The 19,119-nt window shown below is 43.5% G+C and overlaps 3 protein-coding genes, 2 long non-coding RNA genes and 15 other non-coding genes across 24 annotated transcripts; 1 reads left to right on the forward strand and 19 right to left on the reverse strand.

Moving 5' to 3' along the window:
• Positions 1 to 174: 174 nt before the first annotated feature.
• On the reverse strand, positions 175 to 2,564 carry LOC132461186 (calpain-8-like). Its single transcript, XM_060056230.1, has 6 exons — positions 2,334 to 2,564; positions 1,225 to 1,288; positions 911 to 952; positions 631 to 688; positions 471 to 523; positions 175 to 345 (listed from the first exon to the last, which is right to left on the reverse strand). Exons 1-6 carry the CDS (start codon positions 2,447 to 2,449, stop codon positions 175 to 177), a joined length of 504 nt encoding a protein of 167 aa, XP_059912213.1. The 5' UTR covers positions 2,450 to 2,564.
• A 1-nt stretch (position 2,565) lies between these two features.
• Positions 2,566 to 6,773, reverse strand: LOC132460859 (calpain-1 catalytic subunit-like). The gene is made up of 12 exons (XM_060055795.1): positions 6,628 to 6,773; positions 6,266 to 6,507; positions 5,837 to 5,924; positions 5,611 to 5,726; positions 5,117 to 5,250; positions 4,694 to 4,886; positions 4,536 to 4,610; positions 4,357 to 4,442; positions 3,675 to 3,746; positions 3,416 to 3,573; positions 2,897 to 3,051; positions 2,566 to 2,778 (listed from the first exon to the last, which is right to left on the reverse strand). The coding sequence occupies exons 2-12, from the start codon at positions 6,497 to 6,499 to the stop codon at positions 2,737 to 2,739; spliced, it is 1,353 nt and encodes a 450-aa protein (XP_059911778.1). The 5' UTR covers positions 6,500 to 6,507; positions 6,628 to 6,773; the 3' UTR covers positions 2,566 to 2,736.
• Positions 6,774 to 9,421: 2,648 nt separating this feature from the next.
• LOC132460933 (uncharacterized) lies at positions 9,422 to 10,066 on the reverse strand. Its single transcript, XR_009526458.1, has 3 exons — positions 10,014 to 10,066; positions 9,770 to 9,831; positions 9,422 to 9,570 (listed from the first exon to the last, which is right to left on the reverse strand). It is a non-coding gene; the product is annotated as an uncharacterized LOC132460933 (long non-coding RNA).
• On the reverse strand, positions 9,644 to 9,715 carry LOC132462230 (small nucleolar RNA SNORD65). The gene has a single exon (XR_009526789.1). It is a non-coding gene; the product is annotated as a small nucleolar RNA SNORD65 (small nucleolar RNA).
• On the reverse strand, positions 9,901 to 9,971 carry LOC132462171 (small nucleolar RNA SNORD65). Its single transcript, XR_009526740.1, has one exon. It is a non-coding gene; the product is annotated as a small nucleolar RNA SNORD65 (small nucleolar RNA).
• Positions 10,067 to 10,142: 76 nt separating the features above from the next.
• Positions 10,143 to 10,211, reverse strand: LOC132462223 (small nucleolar RNA SNORD49). The gene has a single exon (XR_009526782.1). It is a non-coding gene; the product is annotated as a small nucleolar RNA SNORD49 (small nucleolar RNA).
• A 35-nt stretch (positions 10,212 to 10,246) lies between these two features.
• Positions 10,247 to 13,832, reverse strand: LOC132460934 (uncharacterized). 5 transcript variants are annotated; one of them, XR_009526462.1, is made up of 9 exons: positions 13,493 to 13,832; positions 13,000 to 13,053; positions 12,737 to 12,790; positions 12,218 to 12,271; positions 11,455 to 11,503; positions 11,196 to 11,249; positions 10,944 to 10,998; positions 10,705 to 10,761; positions 10,249 to 10,527 (listed from the first exon to the last, which is right to left on the reverse strand). It is a non-coding gene; the product is annotated as an uncharacterized LOC132460934 (long non-coding RNA). The 5 variants fall into 5 exon arrangements; XR_009526461.1 differs by lacking the exons at positions 11,455 to 11,503; positions 12,218 to 12,271; positions 12,737 to 12,790 and having other exon boundaries at positions 10,247 to 10,307; positions 10,489 to 10,527; XR_009526459.1 differs by lacking the exons at positions 11,455 to 11,503; positions 12,218 to 12,271; positions 12,737 to 12,790.
• LOC132462228 (small nucleolar RNA SNORD65) lies at positions 10,375 to 10,446 on the reverse strand. Its single transcript, XR_009526787.1, has one exon. It is a non-coding gene; the product is annotated as a small nucleolar RNA SNORD65 (small nucleolar RNA).
• Positions 10,595 to 10,663, reverse strand: LOC132462221 (small nucleolar RNA SNORD49). The gene has a single exon (XR_009526781.1). It is a non-coding gene; the product is annotated as a small nucleolar RNA SNORD49 (small nucleolar RNA).
• Positions 10,829 to 10,900, reverse strand: LOC132462229 (small nucleolar RNA SNORD65). Its single transcript, XR_009526788.1, has one exon. It is a non-coding gene; the product is annotated as a small nucleolar RNA SNORD65 (small nucleolar RNA).
• LOC132462169 (small nucleolar RNA SNORD65) lies at positions 11,081 to 11,152 on the reverse strand. Its single transcript, XR_009526738.1, has one exon. It is a non-coding gene; the product is annotated as a small nucleolar RNA SNORD65 (small nucleolar RNA).
• On the reverse strand, positions 11,340 to 11,411 carry LOC132462172 (small nucleolar RNA SNORD65). Its single transcript, XR_009526741.1, has one exon. It is a non-coding gene; the product is annotated as a small nucleolar RNA SNORD65 (small nucleolar RNA).
• On the reverse strand, positions 11,596 to 11,667 carry LOC132462174 (small nucleolar RNA SNORD65). The gene has a single exon (XR_009526742.1). It is a non-coding gene; the product is annotated as a small nucleolar RNA SNORD65 (small nucleolar RNA).
• Positions 11,848 to 11,919, reverse strand: LOC132462176 (small nucleolar RNA SNORD65). The gene has a single exon (XR_009526743.1). It is a non-coding gene; the product is annotated as a small nucleolar RNA SNORD65 (small nucleolar RNA).
• LOC132462177 (small nucleolar RNA SNORD65) lies at positions 12,103 to 12,174 on the reverse strand. Its single transcript, XR_009526744.1, has one exon. It is a non-coding gene; the product is annotated as a small nucleolar RNA SNORD65 (small nucleolar RNA).
• On the reverse strand, positions 12,366 to 12,437 carry LOC132462178 (small nucleolar RNA SNORD65). Its single transcript, XR_009526745.1, has one exon. It is a non-coding gene; the product is annotated as a small nucleolar RNA SNORD65 (small nucleolar RNA).
• On the reverse strand, positions 12,622 to 12,693 carry LOC132462180 (small nucleolar RNA SNORD65). The gene has a single exon (XR_009526746.1). It is a non-coding gene; the product is annotated as a small nucleolar RNA SNORD65 (small nucleolar RNA).
• LOC132462181 (small nucleolar RNA SNORD65) lies at positions 12,885 to 12,956 on the reverse strand. Its single transcript, XR_009526747.1, has one exon. It is a non-coding gene; the product is annotated as a small nucleolar RNA SNORD65 (small nucleolar RNA).
• LOC132462170 (small nucleolar RNA SNORD65) lies at positions 13,146 to 13,216 on the reverse strand. The gene has a single exon (XR_009526739.1). It is a non-coding gene; the product is annotated as a small nucleolar RNA SNORD65 (small nucleolar RNA).
• A 262-nt stretch (positions 13,833 to 14,094) lies between the features above and the next one.
• LOC132460901 (ras-related protein Rab-34-like) lies at positions 14,095 to 19,024 on the forward strand. Its single transcript, XM_060055874.1, has 11 exons — positions 14,095 to 14,234; positions 14,530 to 14,581; positions 15,409 to 15,500; positions 15,761 to 15,826; positions 16,113 to 16,214; positions 16,401 to 16,465; positions 16,565 to 16,616; positions 16,815 to 16,896; positions 17,006 to 17,096; positions 17,531 to 17,638; positions 18,136 to 19,024. The coding sequence occupies exons 2-11, from the start codon at positions 14,534 to 14,536 to the stop codon at positions 18,189 to 18,191; spliced, it is 762 nt and encodes a 253-aa protein (XP_059911857.1). The 5' UTR covers positions 14,095 to 14,234; positions 14,530 to 14,533; the 3' UTR covers positions 18,192 to 19,024.
• The last annotated feature ends 95 nt before the right edge of the window (positions 19,025 to 19,119 follow it).

The raw sequence follows: 19,119 nt of genomic DNA on the forward strand, positions 1-19,119 counted from the left end.
GAGAAAAAGAATTGGCCTATAGTTTGTGTCTACTTTTTTTTTAATCAATTGAATTAGTTAGTGTACATAGTAGTGAACCTCTAGAGGACGTTGCGCCCATGGCCTCATGGATGGACAACGCCCCAGAGCCATCCGTGTCCAAGCTCTCGAAGAGTTCCTGTTACAGGAGAATCATCACGGGGGATTCATTAGGAGCTTCAATGCAGAGTGGATCAGAATCCAAAGAGACTCATTCGGAGATGGAGTGTACAGAATGGACATCGGAGGCGCTACCTTGTAGCCGACAATCTTCTTCCATAGTTTCTTGAAGGCGGGATAGTTGATCGTGCTTTGGTAGCCCTGTGGCTGAACACAACAACAAAATGCCCCAAGTTGGCCTCAATCACGTCTATTCATTCAACAATTTAAATGACAGCATAGAAAAAAGGGGGAATGTGAGGAGCAGAAGGGTTTCATTTGGTCTACTTTACGTTAGAAAGGCCCAGAATGGATCTGCAAGCAGTCAGGTCAAACCCGTCCTTTCCTTTAGAGTCAACACACAAAAACAACACGTTGAAAAGAATAATAATACAATAATAAAGTATGTGGACATGTTTACATGGTTTTCGGAAGAAGTGTTGATTGTCTCACCGTTGAGGAGGGAGTCGTTGAGGAGACGCTTAAGCTGTTCGGGATTGAGTCCCCTTTTCTAAAGGGAGAGAAAGATAAAGTATTTAGGAACGATTCAGACTGATGGAGTCATCGACAGAGAAAGGAACATGGATGGAAGTTTCTGTATCGGGACAAATAAATAAATAGTTGCATTGGCAATTTTGATATACCTATATTTTAAGACAACGTTTAATCTCGAATCAAAGGTTTAATCAAGTTTTCCTTGTAGTTCTAGAGAAATTAGACAGAAAGAACTCACCCCTTCAGAGTAGCGTCTGAACAGATCCTCATCACCAGTTGCCTTGGGAATGAAATAAATAAAACCAAATAAAAGACAATATAATCTCAGCTGACCAAGAAATATTAACCTAGTTACCGAAAAAACTGAGCTGAACCCACCCATTAAAAACAGGGTGAACAAAATAATTCAGGTTACGCTGAAACAAAATGAAAACCACTGAGGGCTTCCTCTGTGGGCAGCTATTCTGTTTACCTGGCAGGTGGATAATTCGCATTATAAATGATACGCTCCACTGATCTCCCCCAGAATTTCCCCCCATTTCTTGTTCTTACCGTGGGGGTCACTCCCTCTGCTTCTTCCTCATCACTGTCATCATGGTCCTCATGTTCATCTCCACTGGAACAAACAGAGGAGAGTCATTTAGAAAAATACACATGTTTAGCTCGTGGTTTCAATAATGGGTTGGGGCTGAACCAAATCCATAAAGGTGAATGACGTTTGTGATAACGTTTTGACCAGATTCCCTCCTGACTTAATGTGTTAAAACTGAATATGTTTCTCCAAACCATTTGGTGATAAGTGAGTGAAATTAATAGTACAGACTGAACGTACAAGATATCAGCAGAAACTAGGGATTGAGAGGAGCATTCTTTCTTCCTCCGAGTACAGCGATGGTCTAGAGGTTCTTTTGTCAGGTTGACAAAGGAAAACATTTTTTGCAAAACTTTTAAAACCATTGATCCAGAAATCTCCCCGTTATCTGAGTGGAGGCACATGAATAGTGCCGCACTACAGAGAAAGCTATAAAGGATTGGCCTGTTGTAAATCTGCTGAATATGTAATTTTCTGTTCATCCAAGTTCCTTCAAATAACGACGGTGGAAGATCGAAGACCGAACTCCAACCCTAAACCCAACCCAATAATCCCTGGTGCCTCTCTCTCTGGGTATTCATATTAGCACCACCACCTGGCCTCCTTGTAGGGGAGCCCAGTAAAGTTACCTAGGAGGAGTGTCGCAGCCACCTAGGTGGCGTGTAGCCATGGACAGTGAAAAAAATCACATCGTTGGGCGTACGCCGATCGGTGGGCCTATCATGAGTTAGTATTAAAAAAAATAAAAAATAAATAAAACACATTTACTGCAGGCCCCTGATCGTCGTGGGCCCTCGGGCTGCAGCCCAGGTCAGCCCGGGCATTAAGGCGGCCTTGTCTGGAGTGTGTGTGGAGGATGGCTGCACACCTGCTGCCCATTGAGCAATTGGGCAACAGGTTAAACCAACCATCACCGCACACACTGTATCTCCTGCATGGCAACATGCAGGCCATGTATCATTATATTCAAACTGTACAATAAACCCCACCACCCTGTGTCCTCGCCTGGAGGAGTCCAGTAAAAGCCATGTTACAATATACTTCTGTAGGGGAGTCTAAGTGGACTTACTGAGCTTTCACGCCTGCCTTGGTGTACACCGTGAGGAGGAACTCGTCGCTGACGTTAGCATACATAGTGCAGGGGACGACCACATATTCTCCTGGATCCACCTTGATGAGCTGCATCACTTCCCTGTCCCTGCTGAATGGGCTCTGGCTCAACAAGTTCCGCCTCAGGTAGTCATAGTCTAGTTGCCCTGCATTGGCCTGGAAGACAACGTTGAAGGAATACAAATGTTGGATTTGTTTTTGTGTGTGTGTGTGTGTGTGTGTGTGTGTGTGTGTGTGTGTGTGTGTGTGTGTGTGTGTTTGTGTGTGTGTGTGTGTGTGTGTGTGTGTGTGTGTGTGTGTGTGTGTGTGTGTGTGCGTGCGTGCGTGCGTGCGTGCGTGCGTGCGCGCGTGCGTGTTTCTAATTATTGAACATTCAAAATGAACGTGCTTACCTGGTCTGTGAGCTGTAGGATTGGAACAGAAAGGATATGTTAATAAAGTAATGGGAGGTTACATTCCTAATGAGAGTCTTAAAGCAATGTAATATGAGTGACCATCATGGTGGCGTAGACAGCGGCTCACCTTGAAGACACTGTAACTGATGTATTCCTGGCTGGACTGTCTGCGGTTTCCCACGGGCTTCCTCATCAGAGACAGCAGCAGGTTGTTTTTGCCCTTGTTGTCCCCCTCCGGGGCTTTCACCTTGATGCGGAACTGGGGGTTGTTGACGTAGGTGGCTGCAGACAGAGAACCAGTGGAGCCGTTAGCAATGCTGTAAAACGTGGTTTTAACTTGAAGAGAGTCGGTGTCCTTTTAACGGCGCAGGTGTGTCGAAGCAAAGGGGCGTAAACGTCAGCGCTCGGTGGAACCCTCCCAGGACCTCACCTGTACGTCACTTGTGTCATCCCATTGGTTTCCCACCTTAATAGGGATTCATGATTGTCATGTCTGTACGGTTTACAATGAAGTTTATGTACCCCTGTCTTGTTGGATGATGATAATAATGTTTGTCTTTACATTTCTTTTTCCTTTTCATTTCAACACTCTTTAAAAATATTTTAACTTCATAAAGAGCGTTGTGAGTTGAAAATCCAAGCTTACAATTCCCGATGCTGCCTCCAGATGTTCTACCGGCGACCCAGCTGCCATTGTAGCTCATGCACTTCCACTGGCAGCTAAGATCCCCATCGATGAAGTTGGGGTTCTCACAGCAGATGGACATGTAGTTAAAATGGTGACAGAAGTCCTCCAACTCCATCCTGGAAAAACATGTCAATAACGCAGAGGACTGATTACATATGGAGGCAAAAGTAGAAGCAAATGGCAGTTATTTTAGATTTTAATGATCATTATTCCATACCAGAACTCTCCATCTTCGCTTTTCACACATTTTTTCTTGTCTTCAGAGCTCACTTGATTCCACAAATCTGAGCTGCACAATGGAAGGATGAGATCATCCATAAAATAGGTGTCTGCAATGCTTAAATGTCCAGAGTGTAAAATCAAACAGACAATTTGCGGTGAGGTGGCAGAAGACACCCAGCCAGAGAGCCCCCACCCCTCCCTTTCTAACCACTATAGTCTATTGACTCAATATTCATAAATAGGGGCTTCATATTTGTCTCTCCATGTGACAGTATTACTAAATATTCACATATAGGGGTGTCATACCTGTCTCCATGTCACAGTCTATGACTAAAGATTCATATTTAGGGGCGTCATACCTGTCTCCATGTCACAGTCTATGACTAAAGATTCCCATATAGGGGCGTCCTACTTGTCTCCATGTCACAGTCTTTGACTAAAGATTCCCATATAGGGGCGTCATACCTGTCTCCATGTGACAGTCTTTGACTAAAGATTCCCATATAGGGGCGTCCTACCTGTCTCCATGTGACAGTCTTTGACTAAAGATTCCCATATAGGGGCGTCATACCTGTCTCCATGTGACAGTCTTTGACTAAAGATTCCCATATAGGGGCGTCATACCTGTCTCCATGTGACAGTCTTTGACTAAAGATTCCCATATAGGGGCGTCCTACCTGTCGCTCCACTCTCCAGTCCACTCCTGGCGGCCCCAGGGATTCAGCAGTCTGACCAGCCTGACACTGGAACCCCTATGGGTGACCTAAACACAAACCAAGAGCACAAACCACACGCTTCAAAAAGGCTTTTCGACCCCACACAGCTAGTCCACACCAGCAGACCCCGCGGGAGCTACCTCAGTGACTCCTGTGACCGCATAGGCATGCCAGTCCACCAAGCCGGTCCGGGACACCGTGTTCGCTGCCTGTCCCTGTGACCCCAAAGGACAAAAGATGAGGAGCGATACACAGGAGGCAAACACGTGTGACTTCTGCCTGAGGGGCGAGGTCGTACCCCGGCTGCAAAGGTCCCACAGCCGATCATGGACTTGCAGTCCGTGGCTCTGGACAGGCAGCCCCACAGCTCCTCGTCGTGGTTCTGGCTGTGCTGATTCCTCAGCTGGTAGTGTTTGAACACGCCCCCGCAGAAATCCTTGAAAGCCTCAGCTGGGTTTCCTGCGTGCATGTCTGCATATGAACCACAAAGTCTGTCGCACACACACGCACACGCACACACACACACACACACACACACACACACACACTCACACACACGCACACACCATTACGGTATAGTATTGTCCAGAGAGCTAATAGCTTACTCAACGAATATAAAGTGAAACACTTCAAATTGTAGGTTATTACAGACACACAGCAAAAAGCTATACGGTAAGCCACTTAGACTAATTCTTGACATCTAAATGATTTGTTTACATACTTGGCATAGGCCTTTTCCAGGAGAGGGACCCAGTATTCATGTCCAGTTTTGCTGTTCACAGAGATTAGCTGATTTTGGTATGTTGGGAGAAAGTCATCAATGACGACGTCCACCCACCGACCGAACCTCCAGAACTGGCCAGAGAAGAGTCAAAACAATAATCATATCATTTACATATATTGATATTGATTATAAAAAAACATTTCAATCATCATAACCATTGAATTAAAAGGCCATTGCACCCTTTCCCCTGAGACCGTCCTGCTGCGAGCTGGCCACGCCTCTTTATTTACATACAATGTGCAATGGCATTGTTTTGGCCAAATGGTAAAAGGAACGAGCAAATAGAGTTCAATTTAATTCTTTCTATGTTCTCTTTTCATTTGAGAATTACATTTTACCTTCTGTGTTTTATTGTTTACTTTTACATTTTTATTGTGGCTCGATGGTCATGACCGAGGCCTTCAAAGATGTTGACACTTGGACATTCTTACCCTGAAATGAAAGATGCCAGCATACTCCTTAAATGACTGGTCGGTAGGTACAACTTGCACTAGAAGCCCTTTATGCAACGTCAGTGAGCCAATAGCTGCCAGGAACCAGCAATTAGCTGGAAAACAAAAAATGGCAGATTTGATCCCCTACCCCAAAATAGTAGTTCATGTTGAAAGTAATTCTCATGCAAGTCTGTTTGAATCACAATGATGAGTATTTGCTTACCAATCGCGCCTTGACCAAAGTCTTTTCTTGAAGCCCCATCCATTAGAAAAGCCACCTCCCCGCTGAAGCCCATGGCTTTAGCAATGTCCTGTAGAAAGACACAGAGAGAAGTTATGAAGAGTCAATCCTTAACCGTAATAAGAGTAGAAAGACGATTTGTAGCTGGAAAGTCAAACCGATACATGATATCTACAATCAGTCATTTAACTTGACGTCAAGGAGAAGCTGAGCCACAGCATGCATCCTTATTGGAGCAACTGCTAAATGTGCTGCATGACAATGTGTCTAAAAACCACCATGCACAGCACCGGTACATTTATGTAACTTCAAATAAAAATGTAAATATACAAGAGGATTTAATTTAAAAAAAAAACATTGAGTCATGAGGTTTTCCGAACAGAATATAACAGCGGTCTTATTGTCAGTTACCACTGGCCGCATCCACTTGACTTGCTGCTGCTGCCACTGCGGCATGGTGGAGACCTCTCCCAGAGAGTTTCTGTCGGGAGGGAAGGTGGTGTCCACAAACAGAGAGCCCCTCCTCAGGCTCGTCCGCTTCAGCTGCTCATAGTTCTGCCGGTTGTACAGGTCCGGGTTGGAGGAAGTCCCCACGCTACCCTCGGTGTAGCGCAGGTTGATGATTCCGGTGCATTCTTCAGGCATGTTGACAACTACGGTAGAGAGAGGCCAAACACACACGTTAATTATTATTAGTAATGAGATAGGCGAGGCCGTTCTCTTACATGGACTACTTCTACTACCTCTTCGGAGGAGGCCTAAAGATGAGTTACCTGTAGCAGATGCAAAGCTCTTGAAAGACCAGCGAGTTGGAAGTGGTCTTTGTGCACCCCAACAACCGTCATTTATACTTTGGTCATAACATATCTATGGGCTGTCTCTGGCCCCAAAGCCCCAGGGTATAGGGGCTGACACACAGATTCATGTCCATAATTATATCTCTTGTATGCAAATCCATAGAGGCAGTGGTTAACGTAATCTTTAGGACTTTTGAACAAATTCCTGGCTGTTAAAATATGTTCTAGATGTGAAACGCTCATTCCTTTGTGTCAGTGGAGCTGTCTGAACGTGTCAGCCTATAGAAGGCTGTGTACAACCCTAGGGGGATACAGGATGTATGTGGACCCTCCCTTTAACCTTTTCCATTTCATTCCATCTTCCACACAAGATGCTAAATCAGATAAAAACTGAACGTTTGACACATACAGCTGTAAAACTCGAAGGAATGCCCATAATTATAGCCATGTTATCATAACAGCTTTCCTTATGGCTGTTATATAAACTAACTTGATGTGAAACTGAAACTGACTTGATGTAAATCAAAATTAATATCAGAAACAACATTGGTGGGAACCTTATCATTTAAATAAGCAACTGAATGCATCTGAACTGCTTCCTCCGTTTGGATCTGAGTAGTTCCACCACTAGCTAATTAGAGAGAGTTTTCTGCAATGTAACATACCCTGTCATCATATGGATATTTATTTAGATATTTAACACCTTTCTACATATCGTCAGTGCTGTACTGTACTGTACCAACCCATGAACTGCATGCTGTCGTGTTCACTAGAGCCTTTGGGTCAATCTGCCTGGCTTTCGTATTTAGTTTGATTTCTAGAATATTATTCTTATTTTATATGAACACTGTATTGAAAGAATAACTCAACTTTAAAGATCCAGGCACATGGTGTGATATATATTTCATGTCTTATCCAGAGGATACATTCATTTAAAAAATTAATGTCGTTTTTTTCAAAAGTAACCAGAGGCAAACGGTTTTGAATTGAGAGGCGCAATTTAAACTTCATGTACGACTTTACCTTGAACCTTGGGAGGTATTACTGTCTGGGTGGGCTCATAGCGGCCTCGTCTCCACATTCTTTTAACGGCCAGGAATTTCTGTGCAGGCATATGCATCAACAAGAGCAGCGGAAGAAAGTAGACACAACTTGGATTGCATGTTAAACCAGTAGAGGGCTTCATTCTGAACAAACCTGTTTGGAAGAAAAACAAAATGCAAGCGAAACGTGACACTTTGACCCTTTGTCCGAGTCCTTATATTCAAATAAGTCAAGGCAGTGGTTAAAGCATGCTGCTGGCTTATGTGTAGCGATCATGAGAGCCCTCCCTCCAGGATAAACTTGGCCCTGCATTGTCAAAATAAATGTTTGTATCCTTCCTACGTGTTATACGATCTTTATTCATTAATTGCGCCACGGCTGAACTGACAGGAGTCTAGTGAAAACCAGCTGATCGTATATTATTCCTTCAGGCCAATCCACATTACAGTTGCAAAATCTGGGGATGTCGTTGCAAATTATTCAGAATAAATAACATTGATCATGGTATAGGCCTAATAATGTAGGCCTATCGCAATTATGGTGCTTTACTCACCCATCACAAATAAATACTATACACACTTTAACCAGGTATTGGCAGTGTGGGCAGATTGATCAAATATAGTGGAACATCAGAAGATAACATAGCTCCCCAGGTAAACTTCACACTGGACTTCAAGAAACATGTTTTTTTTCCCACGCCATTCTTCCTCAAACCTTTGTGACCCTGAATTCCAAATGAAACTTGCGTCAGACCAGTTCTCTTTGCCTCGGTAAGACACTTCTGACTTTCTCTGGTTCAGTTGTGAATTGACACGAGGAATGAGAGTTTGAGTAGCCCATGTCCTGGATACGTCTTTGCGTGATGGCTCTTGCCAGCAGCCATACCCATGCCTTAGCTGAATCACTGAACAATCAGTTGCTGCTTCAAGAGGTGACGGTTGCTGGCCATTAGGTGGTCATTTTCCCTCTGGCCATAACATCAATCCCGATGCCGCAGTGCAGTGACGGGGCACTGTGCTGTGGAAGGTGCCGTATATCGGAGACGTAAAACCAAGGTCATAAAAAATCCCAGGGCATTTAGCGCGAGTAGGGGGATTCCCCAGTGTCCTGGCTAAAACTGCCCTACCAGGCTCAGTCAATCTGGCACCTTCATCAACCCCCTGTATAATTGGCCGATTCATTCATTTCCTCACTCTCTACCTCAATCTGGTGTGTTGAGCGTTCTGGCGCAGATTGGCTGCCGTGCATCACCTAAGTGGGTGCTACACACAGTTGGTGGTTAGTGAGACTGAATTATCCTGACCTGCAGGTCATAATCAAGTTTAATGAAGGTTTGAAATATTTCAAATGTGTAATAAATCTAGAAAATGAGTTGCTTCAAATTGATTCAACTTTACAACAATATTCTAATTAAGACGGTATAGTTAACATTAGCAACTTACCATGGTATATAGTCACTACGTTGACTGAGTCAACAGTGATTCTACCATTAAAGAGGCAGACATTTGATCTAGTCGTTTTTAATCTAACAGGCTGAACTTGGGCTATAAACGGTCAAGTACAAGCCAATATGGAGTGAATTAACGCTCATCTGATCCATGCTGATAATGCGGGTCCTCTGCTTATTGAACCTAAATGAAGGGCCATCTGGGGAATGGTCCAGTCTGCCCTGAATGAGGCTGAGAAAGTATCGACCTTCACTGTAACGCAGACAAACTGAACAGACTCAAAGCTTAAATTCTACTTTTATTGTAAAATGTTACTCAAGTCACAAAGGGTTTACAGCATCACAAGATGCTATTCAGTTCCATCTTCATCTTGAGATCTGCGTATTGGGCAGTCATTCTGTAGTTAATCTTCAGCACCATTCGTCACCTAGTGATGTGAAACATGGCTCGTTAAAACACTGACAAGTCAAACGGTTGCATCTAATAAGCCTCACTTCAGAGTTCAGAAAACTAGTTATCACCACTAAACAATCTGCCGGTAATTCCAGCGTTAGTTTAACATTTCATCACAACAATGATGTTCTGTGTATTTTTTTTTAAATACAATTAATTTTGTACAAGCCTACCATGAAAGTCTGGACACGCGTCAATTCAAGAACCCCAGATCCGTGCCTTGCAACACGTTTATCTAGAAAAGCAACATCTAAATTTAGTGCCCTACAGAAACCTATGGCCAAATACACAAGACCATACAGAGGTTCAGAAAACTATTTATCACCACTAAGAATCTGCCGGTAATTCCAGCATTAGTTCAAAATTTCATCACAACATTTGCCTGTACAATGTTACAGAACCCATGATTCCACTCACCCAAGTTCCACTCTAGTCCATCTGCAGTACGCCAATAACAAACATTAATTCCATTCCTTGAAGAAAAAAAAAAATACACCCAATTATGGAAGGAAAGACCAAACAGACTGAGAAAGATCATTTCTGTAGTCTCAGAAATATTGAAAAGAACTATCGTCAGTGATCGCATAGGACGGCACTTCCTGTTTCATCATTGACAACCCGGCCACACCCAAGAGGAGAAAGAAGTCCTGCTCACCATGAGAACATCTGAAGGATCACTAGGTCACCAGGTCCAGAGTCCAACACATCCATCTAGAAGGAACATGTACAATTAGTACCATACAGAAACCCATGGACCAATACAAGTCACCATGTGGAGGTTCAGAAAACTATTTATCACCACTAAACAATCTGCCGGTAATTCCAGCATTAGTTTAAGATTTCATCACAACATCGATGGGCCGCACATCAAACTGTTCACGAGTCTACACACCTGGGCAGAGAATCATCCATATGGCAGAACCTTTTCCACCTTAAAGAGAAGGAACCCGGTTAGAGAAGGGAAAGACCAAACATGCTGAGCAAGATACATTCTGTAGTCTCAGAAATAATGAAAAGAACTATCGTCAGTGATCGCATAGGACGGCACTTCCTGTTTCATCATTGACAACACGGCGAAAACCCAAGCGGAGAAATAAATCCTGCTCACCATGAAGAACCTCCAGCATCACTAGCATGTCACCAGGTCAGAGTGCAACACGTCCATCTAGAAGGAACATCTACAATTATTACCCTACAGAAACACATGGCCCAATACATATGAAGATGTGGAGGTTCAGAAAACTATTTATCACCACTAAACAATCTGCCGGTAATTCCAGCATTAGTTTAAGATTTCATCACAACAGCCGGTGATCCTTGGCGAACACGATTCATGATTCCACTCACCGATCACTCCAGCAGTCTGCAGAACCTTTTTTTGAAACGCGGCTGCCTTTCCAACCTTAAAATAAAAATCAAGTTAGATACACAATTAACCCTATGATCAAATCATCAATTGGACAGGCCATTTTCCAGGACGAGTTGCTCAGAAAACCCATTATCAACACTTAACAATCTGACGGTAATTCCAGCTGTAAGTTTAGGTTTCATCATAGCAACAGGTCCACCTTGTAAAAGACAAATCAAGATTGCACTCACCCTTCACTGCGCCAGTCTGCAGAACCATGTCTGTAGTACAGCCGCCTTCCCCACCTTAAAAGAAAAAAATAATAAAGTTAGATACATTAACCCTATGATCATGTTAACCCAATCAATTGGATAGGCCATTTCCCTGAAAAAGTTGCTCAGAAAACCCATTATCAACACTAACAATCTGACGGTAATTCCAGCAGTAAGTTTAAGGTTTCATCATGGCAAGAAGTCCACCCTGTAAAAGACAATTCATGATTGCACTCACCCATCACCAGTCTACAGAACCATGTCTGTAGTACGGCCGCCTTCCCCACCTTAAAACAAAAATGGAATCAAGTTAAATACAACATTAACCCTAGGATCCAGGTAACCAATCAATTGGATAGGCCATTTCCTGTAGAAAGTTGCTCAGAAAACCCATTATCAACACTAACAATCTGACGGTAATTCCAGCAGTAAGTTTAAGGTTTCATCATGGCAAGAAGTCCACCCTGTAAAAGACGATTCATGATTCCACTCACCGATCACTCCAGCAGTCTGCAGAACCTTTTTTTTAAACGCGGCTGCCTTTCCAACCTTAAAATAAAAATCAAGTTAGATACACAATTAACCCTATGATCAAATCATCAATTGGACAGGCCATTTTCCAGGACGAGTTGCTCAGAAAACCCATTATCAACACTAACAATCTGACGGTAATTCCAGCAGTAAGTTTAAGGTTTCATCATGGCAAGAAGTCCACCCTGTAAAAGACAATTCATGATTGCACTCACCCATCACCAGTCTACAGAACCATGTCTGTAGTACAGCCGCCTTCCCCACCTTAAAAGAAAAAAAATAATAAAGTTAGATACATTAACCCTATGATCATGTTAACCCAATCAATTGGATAGGCCATTTCCCTGAAAAAGTTGCTCAGAAAACCCATTATCAACACTAACAATCTGACGGTAATTCCAGCAGTAAGTTTAAGGTTTCATCATGGCAAGAAGTCCACCCTGTAAAATACCATTCATGATTGCACTCACCCATCACAGCGCCAGTCTGCAGAGCCATTTCTGTAGTACGGCCGGCTTCCCCACCTTAGAATAAAAAAATGGAATAAAGTTAGATACAACAATAACCCTATGATCCAGGTAACCAATCAAATGGATAGGCAATTTCCCGGAGAAAGTTGCTCAGAAAACCCATTATCAACACTAACAATCTGACGGTAATTCCAGCAGTAAGTTTAAGGTTTCATCATGGCAAGAAGTCCACCCTGTAAAAGACAATTCATGATTGCACTCACCCATCACCAGTCTACAGAACCATGTCTGTAGTACGGCCGCCTTCCCCACCTTAAAACAAAAATGGAATCAAGTTAGATACAACATTAATCCTATGATCCAGGTAACCAATCAATTGGATAGGCCATTTCCAGTAGAAATTTGCTCAGAAAACCCATTATCAACACTAACAATCTGACGGTAATTCCAGCAGTAAGTTTAAGGTTTCATCATGGCAAGAAGTCCACCCTGTAAAATACCATTCATGATTGCACTCACCCATCACAGCGCCAGTCTGCAGAGCCATTTCTGTAGTACGGCCGGCTTCCCCACCTTAGAATAAAAAAATGGAATAAAGTTAGATACAACAATAACCCTATGATCCAGGTAACCAATCAAATGGATAGGCAATTTCCCGGAGAAAGTTGCTCAGAAAACCCATTATCAACACTAACAATCTGACGGTAATTCCAGCAGTAAGTTTAAGGTTTCATCATGGCAAGAAGTCCACCCTGTAAAAGACAATTCATGATTGCACTCACCCTTCACTGCACCAGTCTGCAGAACCATGTCTGTAGTACGGCCGCCTTCCCCACCTTAAAATAAAAATGGAATAAATTTAAATACAACATTAACCCTAGGATCCAGGTAACCAATCAATTGGATAGGCCATTTCCTGTAGAAAGTTGCTCAGAAAACCCATTATCAACACTAACAATCTGACGGTAATTCCAGCTGTAAGTTTAGGTTTCATCATGGCAACATCGCGTTCAAATCCCTTCCAAAACGTTAAGGCTCACCCCGATAAAGAAAGATTAAAACTGTAGTCATTCCACAAAAGGAGTCTAGCATTGTTAGTATAAGATAACCTCAACCCAACTTCGCACTTGGGTCTAAACCTAGCCCAATTTACTACCTGGTAAGTCACCCTGCCGATTTACCGGTAGGGTGTTGATCAACTACTCATCAATACCTCCGAGATTAAAGTAATTATCAATGTATGCATAAACTGATGTTAAAACCCTTAGTACATACCTTTAAGACTCGAAGCTCACCGCGTGCTTCATAGGCCTTCGTATTCCTACACGCTGATCAGTTAACAATGCCACCTTAAGCTAAATATTACGCAAAAACCAACACACTTGGATTTAAATTCAAGACTGCCCATATTATGCATAAATGAAGTAGAGTGGAATATTTTGGTTTCCCAGACACCATCTCCATGCCCATCCAACCTCACCAGAGGACTTGATATGATAGAGAAGGAGACAACGTGGGCCAGTTCCTTTAAGTACTGGTCGGTCGCAGGAGGAACGCAGCACATGAGGAACGCGTCACGTAGCGCGACACGCGAAGCATTTCCTGAACTTAACTGAACTGATATAATATGATATAATATAATATAAAATAATATTATATTATGTGATATATTTCATGTGTCTATATTGGTTTATAAAAAGGGAAATTATACAAAATATTACATTTATAGTTTACAGAAAACATTCATGGAGGACTGGGGTTGTTTGTCAAGTCCCCCGCAGCGGGGCGCTGTTTGACCTTTTATTTACAGTTTGTTGGCCAACGTGACTGACTATCCATGGGATGAAGTTATCCAGGGGACGAAGTCGGGACATTGACTGGTCTGTCTTGTCATGAGGATGTTAGGAGATCTATTCGTTTTCGGATGTCTTCAAGATATTATGGAATAGCTGGAGATATGTTTGTTAGTTGTTAGAGCATTTCTTTGGGTTCCAAGATCTGAACATCAACGGTTCAGGTAAATAATGTTTAATCTGTTACATTTTTCAATATTCATTTAACTTACACAATGATTTGCCAGTTGGCTAAATTCTTATATGAACTAAAAAAGCAGGGCAGCAGATTTACATCTTCTACTGTTTTGTTGTAACTTCTCAGATTAAACAGCTCAAATATTGAGATGTGGTCGTGATTTTACACAAGCACGGTTTTTAAGACAATCAACCCGAATCCTTTATGAAAATTTACCCTAAACCTAACCCTAACCCTTAAGGACATTAACCCTAACCTAACCCTAACCCTCACCCCAACAGGAACATGTTGCCACCAGTGAAGAAGGATCGGGTCATTCACCGTCTCCCGAAGGTAAAATACACACACACACACACACACACACACACACACACACACACACACACACACACACAACACACACACACACACACACACACACACACACACACACACACACACACACACACACACACACACACACACACACACACACACACACACACACACACACACACACACACATTTCTTCATATAATAAAATATTAAATGTATTTTCTCTGGTCGTATGTACATTGATATTTGTACAGCAATGTACAGCAAACACCACATCAAAAGCCAAGTCAACTGTAAGAGACTCATCAGGTGACTAGGGATGGCCATCATGTAGCTTAAAAAAAAACATTTAATCATATCCTGCAAGTTTCTCATAATACAAATATTGAAATGTGTCTGCATTGAGTTTAGCTGTTTGACCTCTTCACTTCATCCTTGTTTTTCATTGTTTCAAAGGTCATGTATCTTCCATTGAATACCAACTCACAAACAGCCTTTCTATGTTCTACTTTCTTGGCCACTGGACTTTAGAACGAATGCCTCAAACACATGTGCACACTTTCCCCACCAGCTGTTCTCAGACCAGTTGAGGATAGAGGGACAAAACCATCAACCATTCAGGGGCTAGTTCATGAGCAGTTTGACGGAAGGTCATTTGTGTTCTCTCTCTCTCTCTCTCTCTCTCTCTCTCTCTCTCTCTCTCTCTCTCTCTCTCTCTCTCTCTCTCTCTCTCTCTCTCTCTCTCTCTCTCTCTCTCTCTCTCTCTCTCTCTCTCTCTCTCTCTCTCTCTCTCTCTCTCTCTCTCTCTCTCTCTCTCTCTCTCTCTCTCTCTCTCTCTCTCTCAGTGTTTTAGCCATGCAGCGGCTCTTCACACCAAGGAAGATTTCCATCCAGCAGTCAAGACCTTCTGCCAAACAAACAAAAGCAGTGCAGTGCGGTGAGATCAAGCTGCATACTTTAAACCTGACACACACACACACACACACACACACACACACACACACACACACACACACACACACACACACACACACACACACACACACACACACACACACACACACAAACACACACACACACACACACACACACACACACACACACACACACACACACACACACACACACACACACACACACACACAAACTGCAAGCAACACGCATGTGTTTAATAGTATCTTCTTCGGGTTATTTTAGCTTCAACATCGCCAAGGTGATTGTAGTGGGAGATGTAGCTGTTGGAAAGACTTGTTTCATCAGCAGGTAAATTAACAATCTTCTTATAAAGCTGTCATTTTATCCAATTTAATTTTTTATCCTAATCTGTTCTGTATTATCTAACCTTAACCCGTTCTTGGTTCCCTAACCCTAATGTATCTGTGCCTTACCCTAACCCAAAGGTATCTGTGCCTAACCCCAACCCTAAAGGATCTGAGCCTATAACGTTGTACAGTTTGATAAGTGAATGTACTTCTCTCCATCGCCGACATCGGCTGCGTTGTGTGTGTGCTGAGATTGTTTTCCCCTTGACCCTTGATGTTGGCTCAAGGTTCTGCAAGGAGGCCTTCGAGAAGAACTACAAAGCTACGATCGGGGTGGACTTTGAGATGGAGCGCTTCGAGGTGCTCGGGGTCCCCTTCAGCCTGCAGATGTGAGTAGGAGGATCTCCGATTATCTGAATCGCCTTCACACACTCTGATACGCAGCTTCATACGGCGAGCAAATGGAAGTTGCGCAAGGAAAAATGCAACCTAATATATTTGCATGAGCCAGAGTCCCTGTGGTCGGACCTCCGCTCTTCTCCTGTTTCCACGGTAACGGGTCGCCTCTGTTCCAGATGGGACACAGCCGGGCAGGAGAGGTTCAAATGCATCGCCTCCACCTATTACAGAGGTGCACAAGGTACGCGGACAGATGAAATGATCCGTCTCTCGACGTTGTAGTGCCCCCCTGTCACAGGATTCTGTCACGTGACTCACGTCTCCATTTCCCTCTCTCCAGCCATCATCGTGGTGTTTGACTTGAGCAGCGTTGAATCGTTAGCCCATGCCAGGTAGGCCCTGTGTCACGTGACTCGGTGAAACACAACCGTAGACTCTTTAGTCAGGTCTACATATCCAATGTGTACCTGTTTATAGCATGTGTGTGTGTGTGTGTGTGTGTATCTGTCTGCTTGTGCGTGCGCTCATGTGGTTGTGTGTATACCCTTATGTGTGCATGTGTGTGTGTGTGTGTGTGTGTGTGTGTTCAGACAGTGGCTGGAAGACGCCATGAAGGAGAACGATCCGTCCAGCGTGCTGCTGTTCCTCGTGGGCACCAAGAAGGACATGAGCGTGAGTTCCCCCCCCCCCCCCCCCCCCGTAGCCCGAGTCGTCACACAACAGAATCATCACACAATCATGAGGTTCAGACCGCAGTGACCACAGCGCGTTCCCTCCACAGTCCGCCGGACAGCAGGAGGACATGGAGCGGGAGGCCGTGAGGCTGTCTGAGGAGCTCAAAGCAGAGTACTGGGCCGTGTCCGCCAAGTCAGGTACACACTGGTCCCCCAGGCCTCCAACAAAACACTCAAAAGCCCCCCCTCCCCCCCGCTGTGCTTTCTGCGTACGAATGGAAAATATATTGGCCTCTATGAGGCAGTTGATTGTATAGCATGCTGATGAGCAATAGGGAAAGTAGGTTGAAATATTGTTTATTGGTTCCACATTAAGTGTTCAAGTATATGTATGAAGGCAGGATGTTATAAAGAATCCCAGACCTGGTTCCTAATCTGCTCTGGGTCATCTCCTTGACCATCCTGCTAACATAGATTCCATACATGACAAGGACGGACGTTGAGATGTTTCCACAACTGAATGAGTGGAATGAGCTCCCTGGGTTTGTGGGGACACATAAGACTAAGATCTTCCAAACCAAACGTCCATACCTCGGCAAACTGTTGTGTGAGGACCTCTCATCTCTCGGCAGGGGACGGCGTCAAGAACTTCTTCTTCCGCATGGCCTCGCTGACCTTCGAGGCGAACGTTCTGGCGGAGCTGGAGAGAAGCGGCGCCCGACAGAGCAGTGACATCATCAGTGAGTTTAGCACCAACACAGGCCATTATCGGGAAGTCAAAGGGTCATATGAAGTTCAATATTGTAAGAATAACCCCTTTTTTCTGTTATTTACACACTAAAATTTACATTTATGAAGAGGGTTTGAATATCTTGTTTCTGATATATATATTGTTTCTATATATATGTTGATATTATGTTTATGCATCTATCAGTTAGAGAAAACATCACTACATTGAATAACACAAAATGTAAATAAAGTAAGATAAGATAAACAAATTCAACCGTTTCTGATTGTAATTTTTGTAAGTATAAAATGTCCTATATATATGTACCATATATTTTATGAATACAATAAGTACAAAATATACTCTCTCTCTCTCACTCTCAGAGAGAGAGAGTATATTTTGTATTTATTGTGTTCATAAAATTGCAAGTTGAGCTATTGAAGGCCCCCTCTGAGTTGCTCCTCGTGAGATATCACGACTTGCTTAATGGAGAGCGTTACGTGTTTACAGAACTGACTGAGAGCACAGAGGACAGACACAAACGGCCCAAGAGCAGATGCTGCTGATGACCCCAGCAGGACCACGGATTGGACGGCATCGTGAGGAACGACATGCCTGACTGATGAGCATCAGGAAGCTTGATAGACCCGACCAGCACTTCATTGGGATGCTAGTTTGTGTGTGAGGACGTTGTGTATGTCCAACCAGTAACACATCAGATAGTTGTGTACGTCCAGCCAGTAACAGGTCCGATAGTTGTGTAAATCCAACCCGTAACAGGTCAGATATTTGTGTATGTCCAACCTGTGACAGGTCAGATAGTTGTGTATTTCAAACCCGTAACAGGTCAGATATTTGTGCATGTCCAACCCGTAACAGGTCAGATAGTTGTGTATGTCCAACCAGTACCAGGTCATATTCAGTGTCCAGCTTCACATGGGAATACCGATATCCATGTGGACAGATTAAAAACAAGGACAATAGCATTCAGTGTGTTGGTTGCACATTCCCATCCATCCAACCGTCGTTCAGAAATGGGACGAGTCCACCCATTGGCCTTTCTGTTGTCCTCCGCTGCTCCTTCTCCTCTGTGTCCTGTCATGTGAGTGCTGCTAATCGGACGCACACACAGACTCCCGTGACCTGTCACACATTCCACCTCCCAGCACTCCGCGCAAATGACACCACAGATGGAGGGACTGTCCGGGGCAGGGCTAACAGGGGACCACACAGTGGTCTTATTGGCCTTCTGCTGTCTGCACCTCAGGCTCATCGGGGAGCTTGATTGTTTGAAACGCCAGCCTCATACATTTCAACGCTAATTTTCAAATCTTTGCACCTGGTTGTGTTCTATGTCACCACGGTTTTCAAATGTGGGGAAATAAAAGATGGATACTTATTCGACTTGGAACGACTTTTTTTTTTCTCTAGTGTTCATGAATCTTTGTTAATATTAAATGACCCACATGATTAATTACCTATTGATCGACCCTT

The sequence above is a fragment of the Gadus macrocephalus genome, chromosome 7 (assembly GCF_031168955.1).
Source record: "Gadus macrocephalus chromosome 7, ASM3116895v1".
Taxonomy (NCBI): domain Eukaryota; kingdom Metazoa; phylum Chordata; class Actinopteri; order Gadiformes; family Gadidae; genus Gadus; species Gadus macrocephalus.

Coding starts and splice junctions, on each gene's coding strand:
- LOC132460859 (XM_060055795.1), bottom strand. CDS start 6,499: ATGCCTGAAGAATGCACCGGAATCATCAACCTGCGCTACACCGAGGGT. Junction 5,251..5,610: donor CTGGCATCTTTCATTTCAGG/GTAAGAATGTCC, acceptor TTCTCTGGCCAG/TTCTGGAGGTTCGGTCGGTG. Junction 2,779..2,896: donor TCAGTTACAGTGTCTTCAAG/GTGAGCCGCTGT, acceptor CCAATCCTACAG/CTCACAGACCAGGTAAGCAC.
- LOC132460901 (XM_060055874.1), top strand. CDS start 14,534: ATGTTGCCACCAGTGAAGAAGGATCGGGTCATTCACCGTCTCCCGAAG. Junction 15,501..15,760: donor AACAAAAGCAGTGCAGTGCG/GTGAGATCAAGC, acceptor GGGTTATTTTAG/CTTCAACATCGCCAAGGTGA. Junction 17,639..18,135: donor ACAGAGCAGTGACATCATCA/GTGAGTTTAGCA, acceptor ACGTGTTTACAG/AACTGACTGAGAGCACAGAG.
- LOC132461186 (XM_060056230.1), bottom strand. CDS start 2,449: ATGCAGCTCATCAAGGTGGATCCAGGAGAATATGTGGTCGTCCCCTGC. Junction 689..910: donor TCAGACGCTACTCTGAAGGG/GTGAGTTCTTTC, acceptor CTCTCCCTTTAG/AAAAGGGGACTCAATCCCGA. Junction 346..470: donor CCATTCTGGGCCTTTCTAAC/GTAAAGTAGACC, acceptor TGTTGTGTTCAG/CCACAGGGCTACCAAAGCAC.